General features: G+C 42.1%; 2 protein-coding genes across 7 annotated transcripts in view; both read left to right on the forward strand.

Moving 5' to 3' along the window:
• The window catches only part of LOC144937002 (calpain-3-like), a 56,992-nt gene extending 52,415 nt beyond the window's left edge, over positions 1-4,577 (forward strand). The window contains exons 21-23 of the mRNA XM_078864241.1: positions 807-923; positions 2,467-2,525; positions 4,369-4,577. Of these exons, the coding sequence (XP_078720367.1) occupies positions 807-923; positions 2,467-2,525; positions 4,369-4,395 (203 nt within the window). The 3' untranslated portion in view covers positions 4,396-4,577. The remainder of the gene's footprint in view (positions 1-806; positions 924-2,466; positions 2,526-4,368) is intronic.
• Positions 4,578-11,374: 6,797 nt separating this feature from the next.
• LOC144937074 (protein numb homolog) overlaps positions 11,375-20,983 on the forward strand; it is a 33,028-nt gene continuing 23,419 nt past the window's right edge. For all 6 annotated transcript variants that reach the window (XM_078864315.1, XM_078864318.1, XM_078864317.1 and 3 more), the window contains exon 1: positions 11,375-11,657. The gene's annotated coding sequence lies outside the window, so the exon portion shown is untranslated. The remainder of the gene's footprint in view (positions 11,658-20,983) is intronic.

Genomic DNA, 20,983 nt, shown 5'->3' on the forward strand with positions numbered 1-20,983 from the left:
ACCGCAATACCTGCAGTCATAATACAAACAAAAGACATAACTCTGATAATGTGCACTGTCCTTGAAGTTGATTGGTCCACACCCGAGACAGCTTTCCTTAGAGCCTAGTCTCACATGGGTTGGACCAGATGACGCCAAAAGGCGCACAACTCAAAGACAATGCACCATCAGAGTATGAGAGCTCGGGGCAAGCATCTACACTATGGGAACCTCATTTGCCAGTAAACATATGATAATTGGTTTTTTTATCAATTATCATATTTTTACTGGCAAATGAGGTTCCCATAGTGTAAATCAATGCATTATTCAAGCCTATTAATAAACTTCCCGGACAACTGCGTGGAGTTTAAGAGAAAAACTGTCAATATGTTCGAATGAGATATTAACCTCTTGGCATAAACGCGTTGATATTTGTAACTTTTTTCAGGCAATGCCCTATCTGAATAAAATTAAGGATCGTTAAAAACTCATTGATCACATATACGTAAATATCATTTCAAAATAATATTCACATTACATTTGGACATTTTTCTCGCGTATCTTCCTTTAAAACCTTTATAACCCATCTCAATCATCGTTAAATAAATATTACACAGTATAATATTCATTAACAACACAATAGATATTTCAGCCAGACGGTTTATGTAACGCAAACGGCCCTGAGTACTCAAACGCTTTCTTGAAATGTTTATATTGGAAACGCCATCAGGATTCAGGCACGCACACGTTAATATTTATTTTTGGATCTAACACTCAGTTATCGCCGAGTACTGACACTATTTTGCGCGTTCAAACATTCTCCGCAGGCTACCAGCTGAACAACCAGCTCTACCAAATAATCACGCTGCGTCACGCCGACGAGAACTTGAACATTGGCTTCGACAACTTCATCGCCTGTCTCATAAGGCTCGAGGCGATGTTTCGTTAGTATTCTCACACCATTGCGCGCACATGTTATTTTGTGCTCGTGAAAATTCTACTTTGTCACTGACCTGGCAGTGCGTCCGTGCTGTGCGGTGGATTTATTTTTGGTTCAGTGCCCTACTTTACGCCTGACCTTATTTACGGTTCTGCTTGGCTATCACTTTTGTGGTTCAGTGTATTGTTTTTTACTATGTGCAACATTGTGTTTGCTGCGAGTTAGACAGTGTGTATGTCTTGTGCTGAATTGTTCCATAAAGATAACTGTTGTGCTAATTCCCCATAATGTATAATGAATACCTGTATAATGGATTCCCTTTGTATAGTGTGTGCAGTGTTTCTGTCTCGAGATATTTGGATGCCATGCAACCCCCTATGTTTCAATATGGAGCTGACTCTGAGTGTTTGCTTGAGTCTGCATATGTATATACACATGCATCTGCAGGACTTACAACCACATGCTTGGCTGAGCATGTATAATATGTTCAGCTGCATGTATGGTTTAAACCTTGCCTTAACCAAAATAGGAATGTGGGCCCTTTAAGTAAGTATATGTTAAGCATTTTGTCAATCCACGACTGGATCGGGGCCTCCCCAAACTAAGGTCATGGGGTTTTTTGTCTGAGTACAGAACAAGAGTGGATTTTGCTGCCCTGCCCTCTGCTGCCCACTGCATAAACCTCGCAGTCCTATACCAACCTGTTTGTGTTTGGTGGTTACTTATCAAAGCACTATCCATGCACTATCCATGCTTAACCCCACTTCGCTTTCGAGGCTTGACAAGACTGCGTGCATTCCGGGTGATTTGAACATGGGCGGCCCTTTAGTACCCCATTAAATACGGGCATTTGTTTTAATCCTGTGTAAGGGTTCCAAACTGGATGTAATGTCTAAATGGGAGTATAATTACAGCGCAAAGCCACCCACACGGGTCCTGCTTATCTCAGAGTCCTTACCGGTCAAGTGTGCCTGCGTACCTTACCAACCAGAGGCCTGGAATCCAGTTGCTTGCCCGCAATACCAACAAAACCACACATTTCCCTGGGGTTGTTTTTTGTAATTGTGTGTCAAGGTTCCCATATGTTTATGTGCATGCCTGTCGTTAAATTGTACAGTATTGACCGTGGCTTGCGTCCGCTAACCATTAAGGCTTGCTGAACACAAAAATACCATTGGACTGAGTTTCATGTAACAACGCTCTTGTTTATTATTCGCTTATTTGTTCAAAATGTAACCGACCAGCAATTCCATTATCATCTATTAGGAAGCCACTGGAATTACGCCCTTTTAAATCTATATTGAAAATTCATTTCGTGAGAACCGACTTTTGTGTTTGGCTTGTTGTTCTTCCCCCCGCACCTCCGATAAGCACGGTTGGCTGCGTATGGTGCAAAAAAAGTTGAACATACATACATAAAGAGGCAATGGGTAATTTTATTTCGTGTGTTTTGTGCCTGTGCTTGACAAAGTGTGTGCTTTCTCTGTAAACAATTACCACTTCAAGACCACAGCGTTAACACTATGGTATGTGACTTTGATCTGCAGGAGCATTCAAGGCCTTTGATAAGGATGGGGATGGCATTATACGCCTCAACGTTTTGGAGGTGAGATGCAATCGTGCTGCATGTTGAAGTAAAAAATGTGGATTCAGAAAAAGGGAATATCTCAGAAATGTTTTAATGTGATCCCTCCAGAAGTGGCTGAGCTGGGTAAGAGTCTGGGATTTAACTCATCAATAATTCAAGTGGCTTTTCAAGTACAGCGAGGTGATGGTCTCAGCTCAGTCAACAATGACGTTAAATGTCATATTTCACTTAATTTGGAAAATTTCTACTCTTAGAATAAAAACATAAAACTAAGTTTTACATTTGGTGAACATGGCAGGGAATGTCAGATATTGCATCACTCTGAGTGTGGAGCAGAGGACGCACAAAATTATCTCATAAGTAGTTCGCTGACATCTCCTTCCATGAGCCATTTTCTAACACTGAGTGCATGAATTACATTTAGATGTTTCTCTGTCTCAGGTCATGATGCTGATAGCAAATATACAAATTTAATTGAGAAAACCACAAGAAAATTGTCCCTCCGATCCAGCAATAGTCTAGAGTTCTATACCAGCAGTGTGTCATGCCGGACATGACCCATTTGATCTCACACTTGACACCTAGTTTGCAAACAGCTGGAACAGCTCGGCCAGCATGCAAACCTGGAGTAAGGTGGGCAGATGTAAAATTAAATGTGAATCTGGCTTGTAATACTTTTGGGAGAAATTCATTGAAATGCCTCATGTTACCATATAAGCTGAGATTCTCAGCATGAGAGTAAACATTTTTTTTTAATATATAGATGTCATATTGTAAATGAAAATTGTTTAAGGCAGTTGTGTAATACTCTGCTGAGTGCGTCGACATTTTAAAGCAGTCATCTGTGCTCACTTGAACGACAAGGTGAAGTTGGATCTTTGCCCTGCGGCGTGCACAACAAATACAGCTTTCTGATTCATTAATTGACCATTTGCAGCCCAAATGTTGCGAACAAATAAACTTTCCTAACCGACATGCTAAAACATGCGAGAGCAAAACATTTACTGGAAATGCTTTCTCTCCTCCTATAATTGCCGGCCACAATATTTGTTTTTATTACAGCCGGGGTCAAATTCACGCAGGGGCCTTAGGGGCTGCAACCGTGGCCCTTGGATTTACAGGGCCCCCCAAAAACGCAGATACTGCATAATAGTATTTGAAACACAATATTACAGCACTATGATAAATCGTTTAGTGTCAGTTGGTAAATAAACCATAGCACCACTATATGCATTATTACCAGTTACGTATTGAACAAATGTTCGTTTTAACTTTGAATTTGCTTTACAATTCGTACATCACATTTAAAAGTTCAACTGAAATTGTCAAGGTAAACAACAATGGAGTGTTAGCATCGGGCGTAAATGATGGTTAAACAGTCAAGAGAAGGAATGTAATATACAGAGGGGCCCTCCAAACTATAAGGGGATCGCAGTGGCAAGATTTTCACTCCCTCGCCTGGTATACAGAAGTTCGTGGGTTCGATCCCGACCCTGACACCTGTATATATGGAGTTTGCATGTTCTCCCCGTGGTCGCATGGATTTTTCTCCGGATTCCCCGGTTTTTCTCTCCACATTTGGAAACATGCCTTTCGAGTATTTGGCTGCTATAGATTTCCACATCATACGGCACTTCGCCAAGCTATAATTTGTGGTCATGTCGCCTATGAAAGAGAGATATATAGCTCAGTGGGTCTTACTTGGTAAAATAAATAGATAATTTATTTTGTTTATTAGAGCCTCGGTCCCCCCATAAAACGTAATGCAGCCCTGAATACACAAATAAGGTTCGCTCCTGCAGACGCCCAATGCATACAATTTAATTTAATGCCGATTTGTGTTTTCTTGTTTCCTATTTAGTGGCTCCAGCTGACAATGTACGCGTAAGAAGAGACCGTAGTGTGTTGCCGAACCACAGACATGCAATGAGTGAACAAGGAAGGCTCAAAGTAGAGGAATGCGACCTTGGGAACTTACGTGGCATTCATCATAGTTCTATCGGTGTGAGAATGCATTCATGTTTATCTTGTTTCAAAACAACAATGCTCACAACACAAGTCACGTCTCTCTGTTCATTGATGTATTATCACGTAGCAGCATGCTGTGAATATACCTTTAGGAGTATTTGGTCTGTGTGAAGAATCTTCAGGGCCTCGCTGCTGTCGGAAGTTTATGCAAAGGCTATCGTGGCAAGAGGTCACACGTTTGGCACAATGGTCCTTCACTGACTATGCGTGATGAATGAAGAATCTTCACCTGTAGGTACCATTGTAGGAAAATAAAATTCAAATAGAAGCTTGTAATGTACGTATGTATATTGAACTTCTTTCGCGCCGTACGTAGCCAACCGTGCCCTACCTTTTTGTACTAAAGTGCAAGGAGGTTTATTGCATGATCCAACTTGCTTGCAGCCTAAAATTGACAGAATTAAATTTCGGAGCATGTGTCATATTGTAGCCGAGTGATTGTGGTTGCATATCTTGTGTGCGATGCAGCATCTATCATGGTCACTGTAATACAGTTTGTATTGTAAAACATCATGGTGATACGGAGGTTTTTCTGTTTCCCATAAATAGAAAATAAAAAATTCAAACGACAAATCTCAGTGATGATTTATGCTAATTGAATATTATGAGAGGTTTATAATGTGACCTTCTGGTCTGTTGATTTTGCAAAAGGGTGGTAAATGGCAAATGATTATTCAGCAGCAGAGGGAAAAAATGCACCTGCCCTTTTCATACTATAATTTGTCTTTATGTTTATGCTCGACACATGCCACTTAAAAAGAGATGAACATGCCACTAGGAATTGATCATGCATAAACTACATTGTGACCTAACGTTTGTCAATCTCATTGCAGAGCTGCATTGTCTAGAAATCACTTTCCTTCATGCACATAAATATATAATCAGCCATGGTCAATCCACTGGTGGATGAAGGCCTCCCCAAGTTGCCACCACCTATTACGATCTTGTGATACAATGTGGCACCTAACACCTGCTGCCTGCACAAAAACTAGTTTCAGAATAAATATAAGATATAAATGAATAAGATCATGTTTTTGCGTGAAATTGATCCCTTTGGTCTTCACGGATAATGCATTTTTTTTGTCTGACAAAATGAACAATACTCGAATACTTCTGTGTTTTCCGGTTTATTTATGTAACACTTACATTTACGAGTGGGCAGCGCTTACTCTAGCTTTTTCAGAGTTTAAATTGACTGTCATATAATCCACTTGCCAAATAAGAAGCCGTAAAATTGCCTTAAAAAGATTACAGTTTTTTTTATGAAGAGTATGACCCCTACATATTAACATCAGTGTAATACAAATGAAGATCACGGTACATGCAGAAATAGCTTACAAAAATTAATATACACGCGTCAGTCACTGTAATGAATTATTTTTTTAAGACTATATAATTTAGGTAGGCAGTCTAAACCAAAACAAAAAACATTTCAGCAGTTGGTGTGGTCACGATGAGTAATATAGTTTTAGTCAAGAGTAGGATTATATCTTTCACAAACAATCCCTAACCGGTCGAGCAGGTAGGCATGGCAAGGGCTGATTCCATAGGAAGTATCGAGTGGCAGCCTATTAGCCGCCCAGACTTGTAGCCACATGGCCAAGAGGGGAGGAGAGTTAACATTTAGAGATACAGTAAATCGAAATTTATTTAAGGCCTGCACTTTATGTTTGCTGTACAGTATTCTTATGCGTTTTCACCCGAATAGACGGGTGTTTTTCCCACTTAGCAGTAAGAACAGCGACAAGAATGGCACAGAGAAGCTTGCCGTCTCAAACACTTCCATCCGCCTCTCCACGTATTTTCTTTCTGCGGACCGGTTTCAATCCTTCTGGGTCTCATCAGGAGCGGCGTGTGGCGAGTTGAATAATGTGCATGACGCTGGGTTACCACACGTTATCGGCAACCATCATCCATTTTAGCTATAAGCTGCTCGCCTACGCTTACAAAAACCCTCGGCTCTTTGCTATCCGCAGAAACGGAAGGGCCTGTGCGTGGCTGAGGCTGTGAACGCCTATAAGAATGACGGAATGTGTCTTGTGCTGCATTAATCCGCCATGCAAATGCCAGTGCTGGGGATGCCTGTGTAACTTTAGAGCCAACCCGGATGCCTGTTTAAATACTGTCACACACGTGCTGTTTACATTGGGCAGAATGATCTGGAAAGGATTTTTTTTAATAGCCGTCAATTGTTTAAATTCACCATGCCAGGTTTGAAAATCATCCATAATGTGCATGCACTATTTATGAAGCCACACTTCATGTATCTTGTAAATGTTTGATACGAAGGAATTCCATTGCCTTTGGGAGGACATTTTTGCCAGCTTTTATTTTACCTTTTAAATCCTAATTTCTCACAGCAAACTTGCTAGAGACATGTCCTTTAAAGATCAAGGGCTGGAATTGATCACTTACATTAAAAAGCCGATACAATGTTACAACATCCTATCATTTTTTGTTCAGGAATTACGACGCTATATGGTACACACAGAGGACTTGCACAAATTCAGAACAGGGTACGTAAAATTTGGAAATTTGAGGCAATAGAAATGCAATCCTTTATTGAGAAGTCATTTGGATTGACACATCAAGTACACATGTGCATATAATCAATGTGTGAATGAGTGATTAAAATGTAGTCGTGAATTGAACAGAGGAGAATGTATTAATCATTGTTATTTGCCGCATATTAATGCAAATCACACCTACCAAAAGCCATAAAGAATGGTTGTTTGGTATCATATTTTTTTAAAAATGAGTTTTGGTTGGCTTCATTTTTACCAGCTGTTGGATGTAATTGGATCTTAATTGCTTCTGACCAGCTGTTATACTGTTTAAAGTGTAATGTATAATCACTGTACAGTATATGCACTACCGTAATATTATGCATTCAACTTTGCTTCTCATATTTAACCAGATTAGTTTCTCAACGGCATATAGCCTATGCAATACAGAAGTGAATGACTATCCGTGAAAATTAAAACAATAGGCGAAATAAGTTGTAGCTTTTGAATTAATTTGTCTCATAACACCAGACAATGACCTACACTTGGCAATCTTGTCATATGCTCTTGACCATCCAATATATAGCTACAAACTGGCCCAGTGGTAATTCCAACGCAAAGCTACTGCTCTCTCAATATATGTGTAATGAGTTTAACTGAGTCGCAGACGTAGACTTGGAGGCAACACATTTATTCAACTCCAACACACGGGGTAATTCTCCCCTTAACAGAATAACAACCTATGGTGGTGGCCACCAGGCTAACTACACTAATTACAACGTAACTGCCACTACGGACCGGGACCAAGAGCTCGGGTCCAGGTCCACGTGTTGGAGACTCGTTGAACGGAGAACGAAGACGAAGGTTTCTTCCAGGATAAACCACAATCCCGGTCCCTCTCGAGACCCGCCTTATATTCTCTGCGGTGTGGCCGCCTCCGCCCTAGGCCACGACCACCTTCTAGAATCTTCGGGAAGGATCTGGGTTCCAATTACGTGACCACCCTAGCCCCCTCTGGGGGCCTCTTTGTAGACTTAACTGGTCACGTGTCCTCCCGGGTCCACCAGAGTGCCATGGCCTCGAGTAACCTCATCCTTCGGCCGGCACTCACACACCCTGTCCTGTAGGGTTGGCACTGCACGCAAAGCGTGGTGCCATCCAGCGCTATCAATCAGGGGTCACCGGCCCCCTCTCGGGCCGGCACTGCAAAACATTTATCTGGAGGGCCAACATGCTGATGGAGTTAATATTATTTCACGTGGAGAGATACGCTTGTCCATTTATTTATCTACGTAATTAATAATAATAAATGACAGCCCTTTGTTAGTTTACTGGTGTATGAAGACATCGACACACCGCAGTCATGGGAGTTGTTTGATCACAATTCACCAGTTCAGATATCACTATCTGCTGATGTTCGTGGTGGCTGGGAAGTCAATTCTGTTTTCCTGGGTTCAGAGCTTCGTGCATGAACCACGGAGCCCACCCCTACACCCCTATCAATATATATGTACTGTATAAAATGAGTTCCAACGTAAGCTGCAATTTCTTAAATAGAAAAAATTGTTGAGTGGTGACTATTGGTAATGATTAACACGTACGTGAACCAGGTGTGTACAGGAGGACCTTTTAGTAAAGGCGTTGGCTTAACCAATACGTGTGTATGTAGGTTAAACCTCTTTCGCACCGTACGTAGCCAACCGTGCTAATCGGAGGTACATAGAGCTGCTATGCACATGGTGTTCTACAATGTGAAACGCCAACATTTATTTCTAAAATGGGGGCAACGGTAAGTATGAATGATTCACATTTGCGCAAAGCATACTGCTCCTCGCAGTGCTGACATTTTATACCCGTACGTTTAATCTAAAACCAAAGCCATAGGGTCTATGTTTCTCCAAGCTTGACTTAGGAAGGCTCAGAGCTTCCGTCTCGAAACACAAGACAGATGAACAAACTTTGTCTCCCAATCGCTTGTGCGAGTGCCAACTTGAGATGGCATGTGATCCTGAGAGAGTATGGCAAGAGGGCTCAAGGGAAACCATCAATCAGCAGCGCTGCCCTCTGTGCCCTTTAATACGTTGCTGGCGATGACCCGATTACGGACTCACACAACCGCCATAAAATATTATCATGAAACAATTCAACCTCTGGCTCCAGTTTTTATGGTGAATGATGTGCCTTGCACTGCACATTCTATTGCACAAGGGCATCTGGCCCCAATGGAAGTTTTCCGGGTGCCTATAAAAATCGCCTTTAGGCTTAGCGTGGTAACAGCTGAAATCATACAGATGATAATACGATACAATTCGACTGTTGAAACTACATTTAACGTGATTTCTTGGCCGAAGAAAAATATCAAGTTCATTTTCTGTATGATAAAAGGATGATAGTATGATAGCAAGCAAGCATGCCATGTCAACTATATTTACAATGGTGTCGATATTTTCAATTCCCTCTCTGAAAACCTACTGCTATCTGAAGGACTTTAAACCGTGGGGGTTAGCGAAGTGGTGGCCGAAGAGTGGTTCTCATATCAGTCACCAATTATGTTCGCCATGACCAAGAATCAAACGCAGTTCGCTGGGTTCATAGTGCAGTGCATGAACCACTGCACCACCCTAATGAATCGTATAGTATGCATTCCAAAACTAAATTTAATTTATTTACAGTATCTAGAAGAACATTTTTCCCCGCGAAGGTCCTGTTTGGAATGTATGTCAAATTCCTTGAATACATTTGCCTGTCGGTGGAGATAAGAGTGGCCAGAGAAAAACCGCATACTACTTTATCAGAAGTCAGTAATAGTTCTATGAAAAAAGGTTTCCCTCCACACTGCGGGGTGTCTCCCACTGGTTGAGGGCTCTTGAACAGAGATGAGTAGAAGTTCAATAATGCATTTATTGATGTTTTCGTATAACTCCTTCGGCACATGCTTCTTAGGTTCATGGATTCACGTGGTCCCTACAAACCATGTAAAACCATAACATCACTTTTAACGTACCTACTACAATAACACATTGTGTTTGAAATCTCCTTATGTAAGGGGGCAAGTTGTGAGGCTTGACTTAAAACTAGACAAAGCGATAATGGCCATAGTTGTAATGGAAGTTGGCTACGTGATGTTGGAGATAAATTTACAAACGCTGTCACATACCCTGGCCAGAAGGGTTGATGGCACCACCAGGAGATGGGATCCTGCCAATTGTAGTTGAATATATGGGAACCCGTCACAAAAAAACAACCACAAGGACCTGTAAATGTACCCGGTATTGAGTGAGATACATGTTTGAATTATACTGCAAAGTATTCCCTGAGTTTGATTTCCAGCCACGGCTAACAATCAGTGGCAAAGTGACATCATGGCCGGTCTCTGCCCACCAAACGCTCACTGAGACCAGCGTGATGACGTATGGCCAACCAGCGTGGTGAATCTTCTTGGTTCTTTCGGTAAAGTCACGTAGAATGGAAATAATAAAATAATAAAAATAAAACATAATAAAATAATTCTCACGACGTTTCGGCCACAACGCAAGCAGCCGTCCTCAGGTGAAGAACAGGTCTGTCGAATGAAGCGTGGTGAAGTATTGGCAACCAGCGTGGTGAAGTATTGGCAACCAGCGTGATGACGTACGGCCACCAGCGTGGTGAAGTATGGCCAACCAGCGTGATGACGTATGGCCAACCAGCGTGGTGAAGTATGGACAACCAACGTGATGACGTACGGGCAACCAGCGTGGTGACGTATGGCCAACCAGCGTGATGACGTAGAGCCAACCAGCGTGATGACGTAAGGGGACGTGCCGAGGGGTTTCCATGGACTTTGAACACTCAACGTGTCCGCTCCCGCCCCAACTTGGTTCACGTTACCTCCAATGGGTTTAGTGAAAAAATAAAGTAATAACGTGAACGTACGTAACTAGTTTAACATGTAGGCTTTTGCGATCAACATCCTCCATAATCTGAGTTAAAAATATATATATTCTAGAATTTTTCAATGGCTTAAACTTTGTCTACTATCAATGTTTGCTACACTTTTTCACGAGTATGGCAACAATCGAGATCTGACGTTTTCGTGACAACGAAAACGTCGTCCAAGCCTCAACCGGTCGACAACCTCCTCACACTCTCTCCACCCCCCTCAGCGAGAAAAACAACCTTTCGACACCGTAAAACACTGAGATTTCGTGGAGTTTACAACAACAAAAACCTCCTCCCGCCCACCCCCTCGACACAAATCGACGTAACCGCGTGGCGTGTGAGTGGAGGTGGAGATGAGATGAGGAGAAGTAATAAAATGAAATAACACAACGCCGGCTCAAGGCAACACGAGGGGGCGCGATGCCGACTACAGTTCCTCTCTCCCCGCGACGGGCAGCAGCCCTCCACAGCTCCCGCCGCGACTCGTTTTGTTTTGTTTTTTAGTTTTATTTTTTACACAAAAATTTGGTTTCTTCACTACAACGACGACAATCGCCAGAGGACGTTGAGTGGAGATTTTAGTTGTGGCTCTCGCTGCGAGCTTTGGTTTATGTTGTTGTTGGTGGAAGACGGCGGCGTTGGCGTTCGCCTGAGGCCTGGAGTGAGCTGCTCCCCACCCAGAGGCCTGCCCTCACCTGTGAGTCGTTGTCGACCTCCTGTTCATATACAAACCAGACTAACACGCACACGCACACACTTTGAGTGATAAACAGCGACGTGAGGGGTCTGTTTGTGTGCGTGCCGACACTTTTATTCGCTGTTCGCAACATGCGAGAGAGCGGTGGTGATGAGGGTCCACCACCACCACCAGTAGCAGCCCCCCTCGTCCCCTTCACGTTCTTTAGCGTGGCACGGCAATGTTTAAATCTCACACAACACACACAACACATACAACACACACACATGTTGTGTGTTGTAAAGGTTGCGGCACACACACACCGCTTGCGCACTTTAATCACGGCGCTTATATAACTACACCTGACCTCGATGTAGTCCGCGGCGTTTGTCGTAGGGTAGCGATGGAAGGCGATGCTGATTTAATTGGGTGATGCGAGTGGATTGTTTTTGTGTCTGGGTATGTTTAAAACATTAAATTACACGTCATTAATAATAGTACACGGTAAGTTAGGTGAATGCGGAACTGTGCGGTTGTAAAGATGCTGACTCAATGTGGCCATTGTGTCCGCCGCATGCCGTGATGTACACACACGAGTTTAACTGGATATCCTCATGTTTACTTTGTATTGAGTATTAATGTCTACAGCTAAAAGGTCGATCTGTACGTTCAACAACTGAGACAAACGTACAGTGTGTGTGTCATATATACACAAGGCTAACACCGATCTTTACCAACCAACTCGCATTGACCTACGTGGGGAAGTATGGTCAAACGACTCCAATAATAAAAGTCCATACAGAAGTTGATTGGTAAAGGATGTTATTAAGTATAAATCGGTTTTAATATTTACAACAATAAAGGTGTACAGTTCTGTTTGTCCACTTAAATTTAATAATTATTAATTGTATGATTTAAAACTGGTTAATACATAATATCCCGAGTTCAGGGAAAGTGTTGTTCATGATTAGCACGAACAGACACTAATTATTAATTAGGGGTCACCTCTTAGTTACATGTTCACAATGGTGACTACGATTGTACTGTGTTGACACATTCTCTGGTAATTTAATTTGCATCCGACTGTGGGGACAATTGTAAATTGTTTTTTAATTGAAATTAAGTATTTTAGTTTTCCGTTAGTGACAACATATTTTTACCCCCAAACTACAATATATATAATTACAGATACAGGGCATTTAATTGCCGGTCTAATGAATACACTACAAATGTAACTTAAAACTACAGTAATTGCACTGTTGAGATCGCAATTTTCCTTCGTTGTGGAGTAAATTAGTCCTTGAATCAATCTACTAGTATTTCCCAGACGTGACATTATATATATTTACGTGTCATGAAGTTTTAGAAACTCTGCTGCGAGAAATCTAATCCTGCTGCATGATATTGGGGCTCCTTCCCGACACAGTTTTATCTCCTTGACATTTTACTTAACAGGCAAACAGCTGATTGTGCAGTCCCATCCACACGAATGTGCTTGGCCCGGATGGAACATTTTCGTTCTTCGGTGTTACATTCCGAGACTTATACTGCATGGAATCCTTTCTACGACTCCAGTTTGAGACGATGCTTCATCTGCACGATGCATAGCTGTGCGAGTGTGGTGAAATATACAGTGTACACTGCGTAACTCAATTGGTATTCAGTTTAGCACGCAGGCTTTCGCCTGATGAAGCTGGTTGTGTTCACCAGCGAAACGTCTGACTCATTGTAAGTGTTGTGGGTTTCCTCTCCTGCACAGCGGTGTGCTGAAGTAGTAACTACTTGTCACGATTTGTTAACGTGATGTGCCTTACTAATTGGCTGTGTTGGGTGGAGGGTGGTTAACTACACTGCTATTTAAGCGATCGAACCCCCCAAAAAACCTTTCTTATTCAACTAGATTCGAAGCTTTATCATTATCAGTTGATATTTAAGTACTCATGGGGTTGTTTTGCTTGGAAGAAGGGGTGCGTGAAAGGGAAATAAAAAAGCATTACCTTGGAGGAATGATTGCAATGTTTGCAACAGTTTCCACGGGTTATTGTACTGGAATCACTTCCTTGTGCTCGCCTTTCCGCAAGCTTGATTGTCGTGACCCCTCCATGCATGGTGTGTAGGGTGAAATGCAGCAGTTCCTATTGAGGAATGGAATTTGTCTTAGCAATAGTAGCTCGCAGTGACCTTAATCATATTGGCCACGTGGCAGTCATGTGATGGTTAATGTAGAAACCACTGGCCTCAAGCATGGAGAGATTAAACATTAACAGAGAATAGAAGACATTACATTTCATGTCAGCACAAACAAAAAGAGACGGCGTGGGCAAGGCTTGGGCAAACCCTCGGCATAACTTCCTTAAGGCCGAGACGTGTGTAAACTAATGAAACGCGTTATTTGGAACTCGTCTACTCGAAGAGTTCCACAGGGGAGAAAAAAACTATCATTGGCAGAAACCCAGGACCGCACTGTACGGGTGTAATATGCAGTTGTATGAAGTGTTTGCTCATCTGGGCTTTGGAGACGTTTTTGGCGACTTTAATGCTTGCTGTTTGCCTTGAGTTTGGCTAAATGTCAGCCAGAGGCCAAGTTAATAACGTTTGTTAAGCAATCTACTCGCAGTGTGGACGAGTGTTGGTTGCCAGTCGTGCATACAATGGTTCGGCATGATGGTTGTCAACATGGACCTATGCCAACCGCAGCTGTGGAAGTCGCTGGAGTGGAATTTGCAGAAAGAAGCATTCAAGTTCCAACTTTATGAGCCGTGACGAGCCACTGATTAAGAGCATTTCAGTTTGTGAGTTTTGGATGAATCGTTAAACTAATACGTAGTACATTTCATGTATGTGGTAAACAAAATAGATGTGTACTCTGTTGTCAGATATTACCAACTTATTTTAGTTTTTCCACTGAGTAAAGGTACATAACTAGTTCATATAAAGCTTTTATAGGCCATACCTACTTGTACCAGCAGGGCAGTTTGCTCCGAGTTTTCAATTTAGAAAACATGTAAACATTTTTAAATGTCTTGTAAACTCCATAAAATCTGTATTTGCAATGTAAAAATCTTGTTTTCTCGCTTAGGGGAGTGGAAAGAGTGGAATAGGCTGTCGACTATTTAAGGCTCGGACAAAGTTTTAATTGTTACCATACTCTTGCAAAAGGATAGCAAACACTGATAGTCAACAGTTTAATCCATTGAAATAGTGTATAATAAATAGATAATTTGGATCATTCCACTCTTGCTTTTCATTTGTGAGTAAAATTTTCCAAAAGGAGTCCAACCTGTTTTCAGATGCCTGTTGTATCATTTTGATCCAGATGCACCTTTAGTCACAGCCAAATGTACAGTGTGATGAAAAATAACACACCATTTCCAAAAGAAGAGCGATTTTAAGCAGTGTGTACGGCCTGTGTTAACACATGATCAGAAACATGACCATTGGCAGAGTAGAATTAAAAGGTGAAAAGTGCACAAAGAAGCATGGTGAGGTTCATTCTTGAAATTATTCTGAGACAGGGTGACATACACAAGAGCACATACACAAGGGGACTCATATTGACTGTTATGAATTGTGGGCTGTGCCTGTGGTTGAGGCTAACGATGGAGTGAGCCGAAGGAGAGAACACAAGATGTCCACCTTGGAGATGGAGAAATATATTTGTGTGCAGGAGTTGGGTTGTTGCATTAAAATACTGGGATAGATCGCAATGGCTTGGTTGGTCAATAAAACAATGTGGATAGTTCAAGACTGATGATGATTAGGCGGCTCCTTTTGCATGAAGACAAATCATTGTGTTTGTTTTTCTCTTGCACACAGTCATGATTTGTCAGTAAACGGAATTGATGTAAAATTGCTATTGTTTCAGTATATCCCAAAACATTTGGAAAGGCGAGTGTTGTACAGGTAAATATCTTGCTCAAAATGCTGACTTGCACCCAGCTTCAAAAATACAAGTGTGGAACTCAAGTGCAGTGACATATGAGACACATGCCTGTGCAGGTATAAAGGCACATAAACTAGAGCATTCATGTTTTAATTATTTTTTTAACAGCACTTTAATTCCGCCAAAGAAAGTGGGAAGTCATGCTTGGCCAGAATAATCTAGAAAATGCCCTTGAACTATACAACTTAATTGGTATGCCAAGTGTATATGCGAGTATTTACAATATGATCGTATTATTTATTGACAAATTGAGCTGGGAATATAATGCATTATTCATGGAGATAACTCTAAATAAAACAACACTGGATTAATTTCAAGTAAAGTATAAAGTCAACTTAGTTTTTTGATCTACAGGAGAATTCCTCATGTATATTACCTGTGGATCCTATTATCCATGGGATTAACCTTGATTTTACTTCCATCCATGAGATTAATTTGCCACGCGATGACTCTTATCCATAAAATAATTGCGAGCAATAGGAGTCTTTTAAAGCGCAGCAGAGGTCTTTGAAGCACCTTTATAATCCATTCCAACAGGTTGCAAGGTCCACAATGGAGGTTTTTGGGTTAGATTGCGTAAATATATAAATGTGTCGTTAAAACCCGCCGCCACCCGACACAGCCAACTAGTAAGGGTTGTCATGTAAACAGAACATGCCAATTTGTCACTAGTACAGCACACCGGTGTGTTGGAGAGCCAAGCCACAACATTTACAAACTGAGTGCGACGTTTCGCCAGTGATTACAACTAGCTTCATCAGGCTGTCGCATGGGATTAACCTTAATCAGGCTGTCGCCTGATGAAGCTAGTTGTAATTACTGGCGAAACGTCGTACTCAGTTTGTAAATGTTGTGGCTTGGCTCTCCAACACGTGACGAATTTGCACGTTCTGTTTACATGACAACCCTTACTAGTTGGCTGTGTCGGGTGGTGGCAGGTTTTAACGACACATTAATATATTTACGCGATCTAACCCAAAAACCTCTTATGGATGATATTGGTCGCGAAAGCCTACGTGTTAGGTTGCAAGGTGTTTAATGCATTAGCTCTGGTCCGTCTGTTTCTGTAACTTGTAAAGATAATCGAACATAAAGGAAATGTTCGTATACAAATGTGTAAACCAGTCAATTTAATTAGAGTTGCTCAAAACCAGACATTAAAAACCAGTGCTAAAATATTTAGCGCTGGTAACAAACCTTGCTAATTGGCTGTGTCGGATGGTGGCGGGTTAAACAACACATTTATATTTATGCAATCTATCCCAAAAAAACGTTTATTATGGATAACATTGGTTGCGAAAGCCTAAGTGTTAATCTAAAAATATATGCCTTGCCGGCCAAGGTAGTAACGTCATTACGTGTGACACGCGTACGCCTTCGCTCCAGATGAAGTCATAATGCGTGACGTCATCTCGTATGGCTTAGGCTGTAGCATTGTTATAGCTAGTATTAAATACCTCGGAAGACAAAGACATGTTGGAAAACATAATTTATGCATATGCATGGTTTTTCCTCGTTTAGTAATTGAGCCTAAAGCGACATAACGATTCCACTCCATATATAAAGGACTAGCTTTTTTGCTCGTCCAAGGACGGGTGTAGATTGCAGTAAATCTGAAATATTCTATAGAAAAATTGTTCAGCTCATGATTAATAATGAAGGGGGGGGGGTTGCCCCATGTGGAGTGACGTCACCCGCTAATGGTTATTGGGGAGGGGTGCGGCATGTAGAGTGACGTCACCCCTCATGGTTATTGTGGAGGGGTGCGGCATGTGGAGTGCGTGACCTTGTGCGTTCGTGTAAATTTCCACGCGGGCATGAATATTAATGAAGGGGGGTGGCTCTTTTTCAGTGACGTCACGCACGTATGTAGCACTGTGCTGCGTATATTTATTTTTTACCGTCACTTTCTGTAAAGAAACGTCATATTTGAAACGACTTTGTGAAATCAATTATTTAATTCAGCTCGACCTGCGTTCGTGTAAAAATCCACCCACTCATGAATATTAATGAGGGGGGGGGGTGGGCCTCATGTGGCGTGACGTCACGCGCGGGACGGACAGACATTTCTGGGTGATTATATTGTAGTAGGTAATATCAGTCCTCTTCTTGGTTCTTTCGGTAAAGTCACGTAGAAGGGACTTTACCGAAAGAACCAAGAAGATGAATCCCTGCAGTCACGAAAGCTTTAAATCGAAATATCAGTCCTGTTTACATTCGTGTATTATATGGTTGTTAGACCTGTGGTGCTTTGAAGTTCCATCCATACTGTGTGGCTCTTCGAGAATTGCCAATTGCCTGTCATGGCGATTATTCTATCTCCACATTTCTATGGATTTCATTCTGTGCGTATGGTTATCATGAAAAATACAATCTGCGCCTCAGAAAATGTATTATTAACCAGCAGGTGTTTTCTCCGTGTTGCCATCAAAATGTCAGTGCTGCGATCTTTTTTTAGACTATATACATGTGGACTATTTTCGACATAGACTATTCGACCTCGGTAATATTATCTTATACGCATGCATCCAGTACACGTATGCATGGATATCAAGATGCATAAAAATAAATGCAATATTTTACGTGATATGCATCAAACTCTTATGGTTGTGAAACCTGTCGTCGAGCAAATGCCCTCAACGATATTATCGCTTGTCTCGCTGAATTGTGGACACCGATGCAGCTTCCACGTGGATGTGTTAATGCTGCGAGAGAAGGTGCAAGGCGTGCTGTGCAAGTTAAACGAGCCTCTGGTGAAAGCTTTTATATGTTAAAGAATTGTGTTGACTAACCTTGTCCATCTAACAGCACATGTTTCGGGCCGATTTATGTCCATTCAGTAGGGAGCGCAATGGTCTGATGCTTTGTGTGGTAACCTTAGTGCTCAATTTGGCATGCGTACAATGGACAGAATATTGGATGCATTTGGTTCCATGAAAGAAAAAAAGCCAGCAAAATGAAGTGATATACCCTTTTAATGTACAAACGTTGCACCTAAGAGTAATTGTAGAATGTTTTCCGTAAGTGATGTGAACAATTTACCATCTTCATGAATTGGCCTCTATGCATAATATCAGTACTTGCAGTTTGAGCAATTTTAAAATAAATAACATGTCATTTCCTTTGAACTGACTGCATTATATTGGTGTGGTGAGTTTAGATGTCACGGCAATGTTGTCAAAGGTGTGTTCCGGTTGGGCTTTAAAAGAACAGCTGTGAACCCAGATCCAAATGCACTAACCACCAAGCCACACATCCGCTGTGAAATTCGCTTTGTATTAATGTTTAAAAGTAAGCGATTTTCTCATTAGTGTCCATTAATCATACTTGACACTAATGCCATTAATGACTTCCTGTGTGTACATAGCGTTTGGACCAACAAATAGTAAAGAAAGCACATTAAGTACAGTTCGTTTGAGCATTACTGACTATATGACGGTTTCAAAGCCACTTTTGAATGCAGTCTATAACCTCCCGAGATTTGTAGCGCTCTCACGCGATCATGCATGCTTTCTCCACATAAGTGTGGTAGGGTTATATTTGTTAAAGATACGTGCACGATTTATTGAGCATTTCGAGTCCGGGGCTGCTTTCGAGAGGTTTCCTGCTTGTGCCGAGTTTGCCGGCTCTTGCTGGAACGCCCCGGCGTCTTATTGCTGCTGCTGCTGCACAGGCTCGCAATTCTCCCCAGCTTACTAATTACACGAGTCTCCTATAAACAAACCATTCAGCTCTGCAGAACTGTTTGGGAATTCGCTCAGCTTCCACAGGAATGCGAGCATTAAACAACAGTACGGCGCATCACAGCGCTCTGAATTGTTTTTTTGGGGATATCTTGCATTGTACGAGGAGTGAAAATGTATAGGAATTGTGTGGATATCCGAAAACTAAACCTCGCACATAATTCAGGAGGTAGGTTTTCCAACAGCATAATTGATAATGTTGGTTAAATGTGATTTATTTTACACTGTATTGGCTTTGTATGTCATCGAGTGTGTTTTACAAACACTTAGCCGATGTCTTGATTAGTGTTGTGCTTCGGATAACACATGTCCAGCGTTGCATGCCACAAATTATCTGAATTCAATAGCCGAATCACTTTTTACTGGGGGCAAGAAGGCTTCCCTGCGAAGGGCGAACGACTGTAGAGAGAGGGGGGAGGAGGAGGGTCTTTGAGCTGGGGCTGACGGAAAGGGTGGGAATGAACGCGCAGTAACAACACAATGCCCGTGTGTCACCTTGCTCTGTGGTTGAAAAGGAAGAAACTTTCCCACTAGATACAATATATAGGTGGGGAAAAGTAAACAATCTGGATCGAGAAGAGGAAATTGACCACGACTCGGTTTGACTTTGTGCACAGTCTTCACGGAAGAACCCAGCTGCTTCTCACAGGGAGCCTACAAAAAGGCAGTTTCAGAAATGTCGGGCCCTGTCACAGTGGCGTACATTGTTTTCTAAGTTTTGTCCGTGGCCAACGATTCACGGATTACCACAGGATTAAGTACCTTGAAAGGTAAGATTTTAATGCCTGTTCTGTTCGTTTAATGTCTCCAGATTACAAAAAAATGTTGTTAAACGGGGTGGGGGGGGGGAGGGGAATTTTTTTGTTCCACAATTCTGCTACACCACTATCTACAAGTAAGAGTAGCCTCCAGGCTTTGCTGTAGTGATGATACCTGCTTTGAAACTTTACGCTACTGTGCTATTGTTGTTGTGTCAATCATTAGAATATAACGGGTTTTGTTCAAGTCACAGCTTGAGATCACTTTAAAGTGCACCCCCCCCACATCATCAGCCCATGGGGCAGTATTGAGGTATGTTAATTCTTTCTTTAACTGTCCTTTCTGGATCGGTCCCCTTTTCATGCCCCAGAAGTAATGTGTTGGGGTACAACATTAAATCCTGCTCCATTTTCTAGCTTGCAGACTTTATGTATGTGCCAGACGCCTTTCCCAGAATTAAGTAATCATGTGTCAGTCTTATATAATAGGTGATCTTTTCCAAAACCAAACACTACCAGCTTGTAAAGAAGCTATAGTTCGGACTTCAAGGTACAGTGCAAAGTGCCCTCTTATGTACAGATGTTTTAATGACACCTCTTGTACAACTACAGTACCCTATCAATGTATTGTACTTTCTGTATCTTAACTACTGTTGTGCAATAACGCTTCTTTATACTGGTAGGAACCTCCTGGTTACACCAGCCCACAGGGGATTATTGTGTCCGTCGTGCAGGGAGGGGCTGGGTGGGGAGGGGCTGGGTGGGGAGGGGCTGGGTGGGGAGGGGCTGGGTGGGGAGGGGGTGGGGGTGGGGAGGGGCTGGGTGGGGGGTGGGAGGGGTGGGGCTGGGTGGGGAGGGGCTGGTCACCCCGTGGTGCCCTTATAAAACTCAACGTTTAACCTA

This window comes from Lampetra fluviatilis, chromosome 18, assembly GCF_964198595.1.
Source record: "Lampetra fluviatilis chromosome 18, kcLamFluv1.1, whole genome shotgun sequence".
NCBI classification, from domain to species: Eukaryota; Metazoa; Chordata; class Hyperoartia; order Petromyzontiformes; family Petromyzontidae; genus Lampetra; species Lampetra fluviatilis.